Source organism: Nicotiana tomentosiformis, chromosome 12, assembly GCF_000390325.3.
Source record: "Nicotiana tomentosiformis chromosome 12, ASM39032v3, whole genome shotgun sequence".
Lineage (NCBI taxonomy): Eukaryota > Viridiplantae > Streptophyta > Magnoliopsida > Solanales > Solanaceae > Nicotiana > Nicotiana tomentosiformis.
The window spans coordinates 76,859,259-76,871,607 of NC_090823.1; the positions used below are offsets into that span (position 1 = coordinate 76,859,259).

Consider the following 12,349-nt stretch of genomic DNA (forward strand, 5'->3'; position numbering starts at 1 on the left):
TAAACAAGACCAATAGTAGAAAGTTCAATATCTGAAAGTTTCATGGTTTTAATAATAAGGCGAGTCTAGCGATACCTTGTTGAAATTTTAAGATATTGGAGGATAGTAATAAAACTGCTTGACAGTAACTCCATTGTATCAACCAATCAACTTGACTCAATACCAAGTTAAAATCAATTATATAATTCGTCTATATTTATTACTCCGCATTTTTTTTCACGTCCATTTCATTTCAATATTAAATAATGTATCTTTTAAGGCAAATTAGGGTTCTATAAATCTTCTATCTTGCAATATTATAATTATAAGAAAATAAAGAAAAGTGGGAGAGGGAGGAAGAGGAGGGAAAGGAAAGAATTGTTGAATCGCTTTGAAGTTTTGCAAAGTCTCTGCTAAGCTCAAGTATTTTTGCCCATCTCAGAGCTCCATTTTAGTTGGTGTATACTAATCGAATTTTGAGAGTAAACTAGAGAGTTTATTTTTGAAGAATAATTCATTTGAACAGTCTAAAATTTAGATATCAGTTCCAAGTCTCAGCTGAATGATTTCCGAACTTTCCATGAGATAAAATGTCAAGCTGAACTTTGGACCAAGCACCTAAAGAGAGCTATACACATCGCTTAAACTAGCCAGTTTTATAGTGAAAAAAGAATATCAAACTCAAATCCTAATTGGTAGAAATCCACATAAGATGTACCTCCAAGAGAAATGAAGAGCAGGCTTAACAGGCAATTACTCCTCGATTACTGGAGAAGGATCACTAGTCTGCCCAAATATATCAGAGATGCCCTCCCAATTATGTGTCTCTCTTGCTTCCCAGTATCCACCACCATAGCGATAACAACCATCCTCATCCTTGGAAAACCATCTTGGTCGCCAACCTCTCTCCTGTAGTTTCCTTGCCTGCAGTACCAATTATAATTTGGTTAATCGGCCATCGACTATTTTAAGGTGAATTCAAAAAATTGCAGAAAATTAATGTGTTTAGGTAGGATAACTAAAACAGAAGCTACATGCTTTTTTTGCTAAAATGAAACAGGTAGCTTCTAAAGCTGTAGCAACTCTTTTTTTTTTTTTTTTTCTGAGAAGGAAAGTTGTAGCAATTCCTCTTCACTCTTTAACGTGCCTCCCTCCCTTCCCCTCTCTCTCTCTCTCCTCCCCAGGGAAAAAGCATTCCACGTGGATAAATGTGGTATACACCGTCCTCAAAAGCTTAGGTACTATTGTACTTGCAGCTTATGGGACTTGAAAGATCCAAAAAGGAAAAGACATTCTAGCTTCTTACTTCTGTCTGCTCTTCATAGCCAATTGAGATGACATAACTTATCAGGGATTAAACCGAAGCATGATTTTTCACAGAGCTCTTTGTTTATGACGAAATAGATAAGTAAGTAAATTTTTCAAAGAGCTCTTAACAAAGACAAAATAAGAATAGAAGATCAAATAGATAGCAAAATGTGCATCAGTGACATCTCAACTTTCAAGTAAGATCCAAAGCGAATAGATACCAATATCATGAACATTGATTGAATGTAGACAGAAGAAAATCATATGATTCATACTGTTTCCGTAATTCCATGTATATAAAAGAAGCAGGGTTTTGCTAGACGGAAGTTAACATTGTGGAATCGATGGTTGCCTGAATGCCACCTTTTCCTTCATCCCATTTTTATGTTTCAAATGAAACCACTTAAAGCAGTGCACAACCAAACTACAACTGAAAGACATGAATGAGTACCTGTCTCTGCAACTGTTCAAGTCTGAGCTTCTCCGCATTAGCCAGCTCGTACTCTCCGTTCTCTAAGTGGCGCTGATCAGGCCTCAGCCTCGAGTCAGTTGGTGGCAGCTTCTCTCTTAAGCCAGGTGTCAATTCATTTAAAGATATTGCAAAAGGTGTGACATTGTATCTTGTTTTAGGAGTAGATTTGTCCCTCTCCCACAACAATATGGCTTCAGTCATCGGATCATAACCCTTTGGCTTTGTAGTTGGATCTCCCAACACATAATACAATGCTTCATCCCACTTCCCCAATAACATGGCCACTTTTTCTCCTGTCCTGTTGTCTTGCACAAATCCATGAACCTTTTTTTTTACAGAACATAGGTGTTAATCTTTTATTTTGATTGCAAATAGAAACATATGATCCTCCATTCAAAATTTAAATGGATGTTGACATAATTTTCATGGCTTGAAAGATACTAATTTCTCATAATTTAAAAAGATCTGAAAAGACAAGATGTTCAAATATTCAGCAGTCAGAAAAGGAGCATTTCATCAGCGCTTATTTAGTAAATGGCTATTCCAAACAAGGCTCTGGTAATACCAGTTCATCCATGGGATGCTATTACCACAATCTGAAAAGGCAGAAAGTTCTATACATTGACTATCTTACTACTTTTTTGGATTCACTCAGTTTATAGCTTATAAGGACTTGCTTCCCCCTAAACTTTATAAGATCAGATAAAGTCTAATAGAAGTGAACGTAGATTACCTGATGAGGATTTCGGTCAATAATAGACTGCTCCTTGAATTTGATCTTGCAAGAATATTTACCACTGCCTTTGATCCGCATAGTGCCATAGTGATCGCAGTAGATTTTGCCAATTATTATATTGTAAATAGAAGTTGTAACTTTGCTCCACTGAAATGTCTCACCATCTTCAAACTGCAGGGTTAGAACCCCCACAGGATCAAGCTGAATTGAACGTCCCCAAAACTTCCCTTTGAGATTAGAATCTGCCCAGAATTTCCACCCTCTGCCCTCACAGTGGCATGCAACAACCATGGGATGATGACTAACCTGAAATTCATGCACACAAGATCAGCTATTGAAGAGACAGGCAACAAAGATTTGTGCCATCTAGTTCGAAACAGGAGCAATAGAGTTTCATGAAGAAGTTTTTTACAGTTCAAATCTTTAGTCATTTCACAGAAGAAAGTCCTACTTTTTCAGAAAAGAAGCGTAGCCCCTTGTCTGGATAATCTGCCTCATAGGTTTCACCAAGTAGAGGATTAAAAGGTTTGCATTGCCTGCCTTCAGTCGATGCATAACCAGATACAGCAAAAGCTGCAATCTTAAGGATTCTCATCAAATCATTCCCCTGCAGAAAATTAACTAGGGAGAGTCAATTATTTTATATCAAAACTTACTGAAGATGCAACACAAATATAATCTAGGCAGAACTACCGATAACCATGTATCGCAAGCGATTTCATGGACAAAATATCAGTGAGAATTTTAAATACAAAAACATCAAAACATCTGCATAGACAACACTAGTTTCACGACAATTGCAATGTGATAATCATGACTCACAGTAGAAACTATTTAGAACTTGCTAACCAAAATGAAATTAGAAAATGGTAACAGATGAGGGTCAAGCAGAACTTATAAGATCTGATGGCAGCCAAGTATCAGGAACCCATCAAGGTGAGGATTCGAGAATGCTGTAGAAAGGCCTTATCTTTTTCCATTTTACAATTCCAATAGGATCTTATATAACAACTTAGATGAAAAAGTGGGTTGGGTTCCCATTATTTTACAGGAATGACCCAGTCACTCAATTAATAAGCTTGCTACTCAAAAGAACTCCTCATTTGGCAAACTTGTAGCTACTTCCTCCAAGAAATAGTCAAATCTCATACCGAAATCCAAAACTTTTTACACTTAGATGGCATACACTGCTACCAGCATACTCAGTTCATCACATCACAGGTTCAAACAATAGTTATTGTGCACAATGTTGAAAAATAAGAGATAGGAAGGCAAGTGATAATAACCACATGAAAAAGATAGCAGGAAACTATTCATCTGCCAAGCAGAATTACCATTACATGCTTTTTTAACAAGCTATCTGCTACTATAAAAACAAGAAAAAATGAGAGCTGACAAGTTACCTGCTTTCCCCACTCCAGTGCCTGATCAACCAGGTGTGAGTACTCCAAATCTTCAAAGCATTTCTGCAGTGAAGATAGAGGCTCATTGAAGTATACTGGAAGACACACACCAGATAGGTCTTTCCCAATATTATCCTTGATTATTGACCACAAACCAACTGGCTTCTCTTTTTCCTTTGGTTCTGGCAGACTATCCCTTCTTTTAATATAGGGATATTTGATTGCCTTAACTTCTATCCCCACTTCCCTTGTATGAGCAGAGAGGCTCTCATTCTCAAAGGTTAATGAACTACAAGCATTTCCAGCACCCTCTCTACTGCGATAAGAAGCACTTCTAAGAGATTCAACAGACATAAAGTCATTAGTATCAAAAAATGCACCATCTTCTTCATCTGTTTCAACATCTACTCCATATCGACTTTCATTGTCAGCATCAGAGTCGCTAGCACTGCCCTCAGACATAATGGAATAGAAATCTGCAACATTTATGAATTGTTGAATCTCCCATCTTATTATTAAACTAACGAATGATAATTTCAATCTATTTGAAAGGAAATGTAAGAAAATCCACCCAGAGTTTTATTAACTGCTTTTCACAGCAAACTTGCATAAATCATCCTCAGCTGTAACGGACGAAAGCCTCTTTGCTACTGCTTGGACACACCTAATAATTTATGGCAAGGACTAAAGTTTGAAATGTTTTCTGCAAGCTGCATTTTACATTGTAAAAGGCCCTTTGATTTTCATAAGGACTAAACTTTTGAAAGGCATTTCTAAAAGATGAAATGTACAATGTAAAAAGCCCTTTGATTTTCAAATGAAAACATCTAACCATACAGACAAGAAGTTACCACTGTGCAACCTAAGAAGGGAAAAGGAGATTAAATAGGAGTCTTTACCATAGCTGCCTGTCAAGAAAACCAATGGGCTTTTGTCATATTTGTCCGCTCGGCCAAAAGTAATTAGTCATTTTTTATATGGTAACCTCCCCCCACCCCCCAAAAAAAACAAAAAAAACAAAGAGGGGCCAACAGTAGTAGCTTTCTCACTTCTTTCCTCCTTGGTGACTCAAGCCCTCCAATCTTATGGTTGGAAGCAGAGGGTCTCCTCCGATAGGCCAACCCTCTGTTGTTTTAAGATTACAAAAGGAGAAAGACCAAGTTAATATGTTTCTTGGTTATAAACTAAGAATATAATTTAATTACTCCAGATCCCAAAAAGATCATCTGCAATAACAAGAACATTAACACTGAAATTGAATGGTGTCCGTAGATGCATAAATTTTTGGACTATGCAATGTACATAAGTGCTTTATATTCTTGGAAAAGGGTTCTAGGATAATCAATAAACATTGATGTATTAAATGTAGGCTCCCAACAATGTAGACAAGCCAATTACCCAACGATCAAAAGCTACTGAGAACATGTTGTGCCAGATCTTTAAAATTTTCAACATGCTTGATATACAGAAAAACTGGACAAATCTCTGACTCCATATAAAAGGATTTGGAGGATAGGAACCAACCACTAAATCTTCGACCTTGTCCACAACATGAATCTCGTTCTTTTGTTTCATCCACAACAGTTGTTTCCAGCTCAATTTTCTCCGTCTGCAAGAAAGGGTGAGAAGTAGTGCATTAATTTTCAAGTTGTAAACGCATCAAATCCCCGGTGCACTGAAAACTAAGTAGCAATATTGTAACTCAGAGATCAAAACAAAACATCAGCAGATGAATTCAAATATCAGCCTAATGTAACTATATTTGACAAGCCCATACATCAAGGAACCATCTCACATTCACAGTTGTATTCATCTTTTGAACTTGGCACTAAAATAAATCTGTTACTTCTTTACCTCATAAATCACATGGATTTTTATTTTGGTATCAAAGAAGCTGGGCAGAGGAGAGATAAGCAGAAACTTAGCCTCAACACAAATGACAAAATAGCTTCCATCTCAAAGAACAAACTTGGAGCAGTGCAATACCTTCTCAGAGAAATAGCAACTAAATCAATGACAAATTTTTCCATGACCCTACTTAATTGAGATGAGACAGGAGAAAAAATGCTTGAATGAAGTAAAAATCACTTTGATTCAATCATACATCTTGGAATCAGCCTAAGTATTCCTTTTTTCTTTTCTTTCTTCAACTCATTTTATCTAATCTATATCAAATCTATTTTTCTGGCCTTGGACATCTAAGTTGAGGCATAATAGTGGAGAGATACCTTATTGACCAAGGAATTCAAAATCGCCACTGGCTCCATTGCTAGAATTTGTTTTAGCTCAGACTCCTAAAGACATTTTTATGCTTTCTTGAACTCAGGAAGTCTAGGCTTGAAAATTTGAAAAAAAAGGGGGTCTTGCCAGGAAATTCGGAGCAAAAATAGAAAGAATAGACAAACACTAACATGACAAGAAAAGTAACTCAGTAAAGGAAATTTGATGCATAAAAAGAAAAAAAAGACTAGTACCAAGACTTTGTTTCCTTCTCTTAAGATAAAAACTTTTAAATTTTTTTACTTTACCTCTAACTGTCTTAAGGTGTCCAGCAGCATAATATGCTTAAGTTGAAGAGCCTTCAACTGATTTTGCAGCTCAGCGACCTCATGTAGCATGATAGACTCACAATCTTTTATAACTGCCTCACCAATCCCTTCTTGCACCAATCTTGATCGTAGCTTCTCTGTTGAAACGATAAAATCTTCGGAAGATGCAAAATCACCACTTGACAACAACCTGGGGAACTGATCTTTCGCAACCCCAAGAGCCTCAATCCACGCTGTCCTATCCTCTCTCGATTGACATCGCAAATGGAGTGTCTTTGTTCCCGTGAATATGGAAAGCCTCTTGTCATCTGACTTGCTCGCCCGGACTGAGGAGACCTGTATGACATATTGTTGTAGTTTTGCTAGTTGATCAGAATATATATACCCACAGCCTACCACAAGTAGAGGTAATTTGACAGATACAGGCATACTTCCAGAATCTGTACAGGATAATTTATGAATCACATTAAGTATGGTTGAAAATTACAAGAATTAACTATGGAAGAGTGATCCAGAATCTGTAGGAACTTATGACACAGGGCACATATGGCGGATCAGCAACCAGTAAAGTAATACGAGATGATTTATTCACTCTCATATGCTGGACAATAAGATACTCTGGTAGTAAAGAAAGCATGCCTTATCTTTCCTCACACACAATGAATTTAGACATTTGATATCGGACTATTCCTCCTAAGGTTATCATTCTTCATTTCCTTCACCCAGCATACATTTTATCTAGTAAAAGATTTACGTTCCTCAATCAATATTTATATGCATGCAACAAATTTTTACAAACTTATGTCTTCTGCTCTGATGACCTAAGCTACAATATATGGGAACAGAAGCAGAAAATTAAGACAAATTTCCTTGATTTATATCTTAATGGTGCATTTCTGAGCATCCATGTCCTATGGTCCAGACTGTTTGACACTAATTTCCTGTATACAGACTGATAAATCAAAGTTCACATTTCTAAGATAAACTTCAATGCAATCCTTAAAACATACAAATTGATGCATTGCCCAAGTTGCACAAAAACTTAAATTTCAAGATTACATTCCATAAGTGTTCAAAAAGGCTAACTCACAAGTATCTAACAAACTAACTTAAAAGTTAAGACAAAACTAAACAATAAACAAGGATATGCTTGATCAGGTGCATTCCCGTAGTTTTTAACTTATTCACTGTATTTATTTGTGGTGCGTGCGCGCGCGCGCGCGCACACACACACACACACACACACACACACACATCTACCTTCAAATGTATTTCCCCAAATGGTTTCCACTTGATGGATCCATACGGTCGATTGTTAGCCTTCCTCATATACCTCCAAGACTCATCCCCGATAACCTTTAACCCCTTTTCTTTCCCTGGACTCAGAGCAATTTTATCCGGTCCATGAACCTTATAATAGGACAACACCCCATCTTCAAGCACGAACCATCTCGCACGCCATCCTTTCCCATAATTCACCCATTTATATAACACTCCAGCTACACTAACACTTCCATTTCCACAGCTGTAACCTTTATTACTACATTCTCTCGAATCATTCCAGTTGTCTTCGATTTCATGAACCAAACCCGAATCCGAATCAGCATTCACCTGTGCATTAGAAAAGCTTTGTCTCGAGCTGAAACTCAATGGCTTCACAGCCGCATTGTTATCAAACCCTAGCTGACTTTGAGTCACGGACTGTGACTTTACCACCGCCGGATTTCCTTTATCGCGATCGATCGACACCGGTGCAATGCAACACAGTGGATTCATCTCCTCAAAAAACAAAATAAAACTTTAAAAAGGAAAAAATCTCAATTCATCTCACATATTGCAAATCCATCAATGCTGAACAATACAACGACGATCTCTCAAAAAATCGGCGATTCAGAGAAAGAAAATCGCCGATCTGATTCTCTTCCTTATTTGAAAATGCGATGCAGAGCAACCGATCGGAGATCGAATCGGCGATACAACCGGAACAATTATGATATGACATAAGATCGAAAACTGATACGTAACAGCAAATATAGTCCTTTTTAAAATTATTATTTAATATATTTGTCAAATATTGTGTATACTAATTTATTTATAAATATGTATAGGTGAAGCAGCTACAGATATAAAGGAGGTATATAGCTCTTCAGCTAGCTTTTAACAGATCCATTAATGTCAGTGGGAAGAGTACAAGCAAGCACAGTGTGTGTGTGTGTGGGGGGGGGGGGGGGGCGTAGGTTAAGCAGAGTGTGCAGTGATAGGATTTAAATGCATGGGAGGAGGGGGGCTTTTTGTTTTTGGACTGCTTAGTGTAGATGTAATGATTGTGAAGACAGCTAACATGCGCAGTGTTAACATAACCGGGGCCCCAATTTTAAATCCCCCAATATCTTTTGCCAATGTTATTATTCTTCTGTGTCATTTATGATTACGAGAGTGTTTAGATCCGGCCAAATTAGTTTTTAAGTTTTTTTTAATTTTTTTAAAGTATTTGTCAAAATTAAAAAATACTTAAAATAAATTTAAAACTGTTTAAATCAAGTAAAAAGTTGGACAATCACAACTTATTATTTTTTAACTTAAAAGCTAAAAAACTTTTTTTTTATCCAATCCAAACGAGCTCCATGTGTGGCGTGGCTAGGAACAGATTATGATATGTTAATTTGAATAATACAATATTGGACGTGTTAAAGAAAATATTGAAATTATTATTGAAAAGGTAGTGTCAAGTCAAAAACATAAAGTATGAAATTTTTATTAAAAAAATAAATTAATTTCAAATACTATAAAACGTCATAAAATAAAAAAGTATTTCTCTGACTGTTTCAATTTGGTCAAATCTAAAATATGAAATTTGTATCAAAATAAATTAACTTAAGATACGTCACAAGATTAAAAAGCATTACTACTCCTCTTTTAATTTGGTCTGCATAGTTTGAGTTGGCACATAACTTACAAAAAAGAGAAAAACTTTTAAAATTTATGAGTTTAAATATATTATAATATTTGTGTACTTATAAAACTTATAACTTTAAGCGTGTCAAAAAAAATATGTATTGTTAAAAAAAACTTTTTATTATAAAAATATTTTATTTTTTTAAAACGGACTAATAAAAAAATATCAAACAAAATAGAACGATAGGGTTTATAAATTGGAATAAATGGAGAACTGCTTTATATTTACTTTTCTATCTCATTTGATAGCTTATCTGTATTGTGATATGATTAATAATTAAATAGATGTTAAATAATTTATGAAATAAGAAAATCATAATTTATATTTTATCTGTAATCTCTCTTACTTATATTATCTTTCCATAAATAAAGAAAATTGTTTTTTTTACATGTATTTTTCTTGATATCCTCTTCGCGTTGTTGTTCTTATGTCTTTATTGGGTCATTACATTTTACTCTTTCACCAATCAGTTAAATCACATTCTTATTATATCACTTGTAACGGTCTTAGATCATATAAACGGTGACACTAATCTTTTAAGAATAGTATGTTTCATATAACTTGCGATATAGAATTTCTTGCATAAATTGTAAATTGCTCTTATTTCGGATAGAAGTTGATGATAAGCTACAAATCTGTAACCTATAAGCATCAGTTTTTCTCTTCATTCATCCTGCTCCGATACGATGCATGGTATCCTCATCAATCTCTCTGTTACCTTGTATTATAGATCCAAAATACTTAAAACTTTCTCTTCTGTGGATGATTTATATATCGAGCCTCACACCCATGTCCACTTCCTATGTAACTTCAGTGAACTTGCACTTCAAATACTTCGTCTTGTCCTGCTCAGCTTGAAATATTTAGACTCGAGAATTTGTCTTCAAACCTCTAGTATGTCATTAACACCTCCTCGTGTCTCGTCAATCATAACTATATCATCCGCAAATAACATACACCACGGCACCTCTCATTAAATGTGTCGCGTCAATGCGTCCATCGCCAAGGAAAACAAAAATAGGCTAAGTGCTGATAAGAAAAAATTTATAAAATTGAAAAATACGTCATATAATCGCAAAAATGTGGGAAATCTTATATAGGATCATTTTTTATTTTTTATTAAACTTATTATGTCGTTATTAAGTTTTATAAAAGACATATTTACAATACAACAACATACTCAGTATAGTCATACAAGTGAGTTATGGGGAGTATACTATGTATGCATATCCTAATTAACCCTACTATTAAGAAGGCAGATATATCATTTCCGGTATATCATAGACTCACGAAAGATAAAAAGGATAAAAACACATTTGTGACGTAAATAATGATATAGTGGACAAAAATTATGATGTGTGAACCTTTTGATGGTCTGAAGAGGTAAGTGAAAATGACTGTGTTGGCCTTGCAGGTGTTCGTTTTAGTGAAAGGTGACGGCGATGGCCACTTAGGGATGCTTTTGTAATTTAGTAGTTTTTCTCTTTCAACTATAACTTTGTAATTTACCGGTGAAAAAGATGGACAGCTTTGGATTTGCATATCCGTGATTTGTAGTGTACTCATTTCAGTTAAGCACAGTGTCTCTCCTTTGCAGGCCATTCAATTTAATATTTCTTCCAACTGCTCTATTACTGTGCCTTTACTATTTGACATAATTTTATTGTTTAAACAGTCAAAATATAACATTTTGAGTAAGATTTATTGAGCAATTTTAAAATGTATAGAAAATCTAAGGAATGAATTCTAGGCAAAATTTAAATGTTCTCTTAATTTTACTTCAGACGTTATCATTCTTTTTGGTATGAGTGACTTGCCTAAGGCAAAGTTTAGTTTGCATGTATCTATGCTAAGCTTACTCTCTTTTTATTTTTATTTAGTTAATCTGATTAAAGATAGAATCATGCTATCTATTCACTCTAACTTTGACGATACGCCAAATTAACTCTCCGAAGAATAGTGTTTCTAAATAAATGTGGGAAAAGAGTAGTGTTATAAGCTTGAATTTAGCATGCTTTGTCATTACTATGTATTTGAGTTTTCCTCTTACTTTATTTTTCAATAAAACAAAAACATATGAAAGTTTTCTATCACTATACTTGCACTTTACTCATTACAGTACTTGTTTAAAGCAAACACTAATCGTTAGGAACTCGGAAGTTCGATCAGTTGTATCAAATCAAGTTGTGATTAGATTGTGTTGGTGTAGTTGAATTGTTCTTGAACGACTACTTATCAAAATCCGACCAAATTGGGTAGGTCGAAAAAATAGCAGGCAGTAGCAAAAACCAACCAACTCAATCGGTATTAGTCGGTCAATTGAATTTCACACTTGATTTTTTAAATTAAGCAATTAAAAAATACATAATATAAGAATCGAATCGATGTTTGTACCGTGACAGGATACTATTCTATCACTAGACCAATGGTGATTATTGGTTTACGACTTTTACTTTTCTTATTTATACTCTTTAGTCGTACTTTTGCACACATAATCAATCGATTTTATTAAAAAAAATATACTTACTAAAATTGATCGATCTTTTTAAATGAGTTGGCCAAAAAAAATCCGACTAGTTTCGGTTGATTTTGTTTTTTGAATATTAATTTACTTTAAATAAAAAACCGACTGAAGTTGGTCGGTTTCTTGAAAAATAAATTTTTTGGTATGCATTACCGAGTTGATTAGAAAAATAATTCTTTGTACTTTGGCCCAGAAAAAGAAACCGACCGAATTGGGCTGTTTCGTAAAAAACAATTGGTCGGGTTTTGGTCGAAAAATACGTTTTTAAGTGTCATGAACCAAAATCACACCTCAAGACCGTGATGGTGCCTAGCCGAACTTGCTAAGTAAGCTAACTCGAAGATAATAAATAAAGTCCATTTTTATTATTTAACAGAGATATATAACAATAAAAGATGGAAATAGTCTAAAAATAGGGATAA

General features: G+C 34.9%; 1 protein-coding gene across 2 annotated transcripts; it reads right to left on the reverse strand.

Moving 5' to 3' along the window:
- Positions 1-474: 474 nt before the first annotated feature.
- LOC104111159 (oxysterol-binding protein-related protein 1D) lies at positions 475-8,574 on the reverse strand. Of its 2 annotated transcripts, none has more exons than XM_009620793.4 (8): positions 7,708-8,574; positions 6,427-6,783; positions 5,423-5,507; positions 3,899-4,374; positions 2,947-3,102; positions 2,493-2,801; positions 1,739-2,083; positions 475-903 (listed from the first exon to the last, which is right to left on the reverse strand). In XM_009620793.4, exons 1-8 carry the CDS (start codon positions 8,221-8,223, stop codon positions 733-735), a joined length of 2,415 nt encoding a protein of 804 aa, XP_009619088.1. In that variant the 5' UTR covers positions 8,224-8,574; the 3' UTR covers positions 475-732. The 2 variants fall into 2 exon arrangements, with proteins under 2 accessions (XP_009619088.1, XP_009619089.1); XM_009620794.4 differs by having other exon boundaries at positions 6,427-6,887; positions 7,708-7,844.
- Positions 8,575-12,349: the final 3,775 nt, after the last annotated feature.

Bases quoted from the DNA above. Each gene is read 5' to 3' on its own strand.
- LOC104111159 (XM_009620793.4), bottom strand. From the start codon at position 8,223: ATGAATCCACTGTGTTGCATTGCACCGGTGTCGATCGATCGCGATAAA. The intron at 6,784-7,707 runs GTAGATGTGTGT...TATGTCATACAG, and splicing joins TTGGGGAAATACATTTGAAG to GTCTCCTCAGTCCGGGCGAG. The intron at 904-1,738 runs GTACTCATTCAT...TTGGTACTGCAG, and splicing joins TTGAACAGTTGCAGAGACAG to GCAAGGAAACTACAGGAGAG.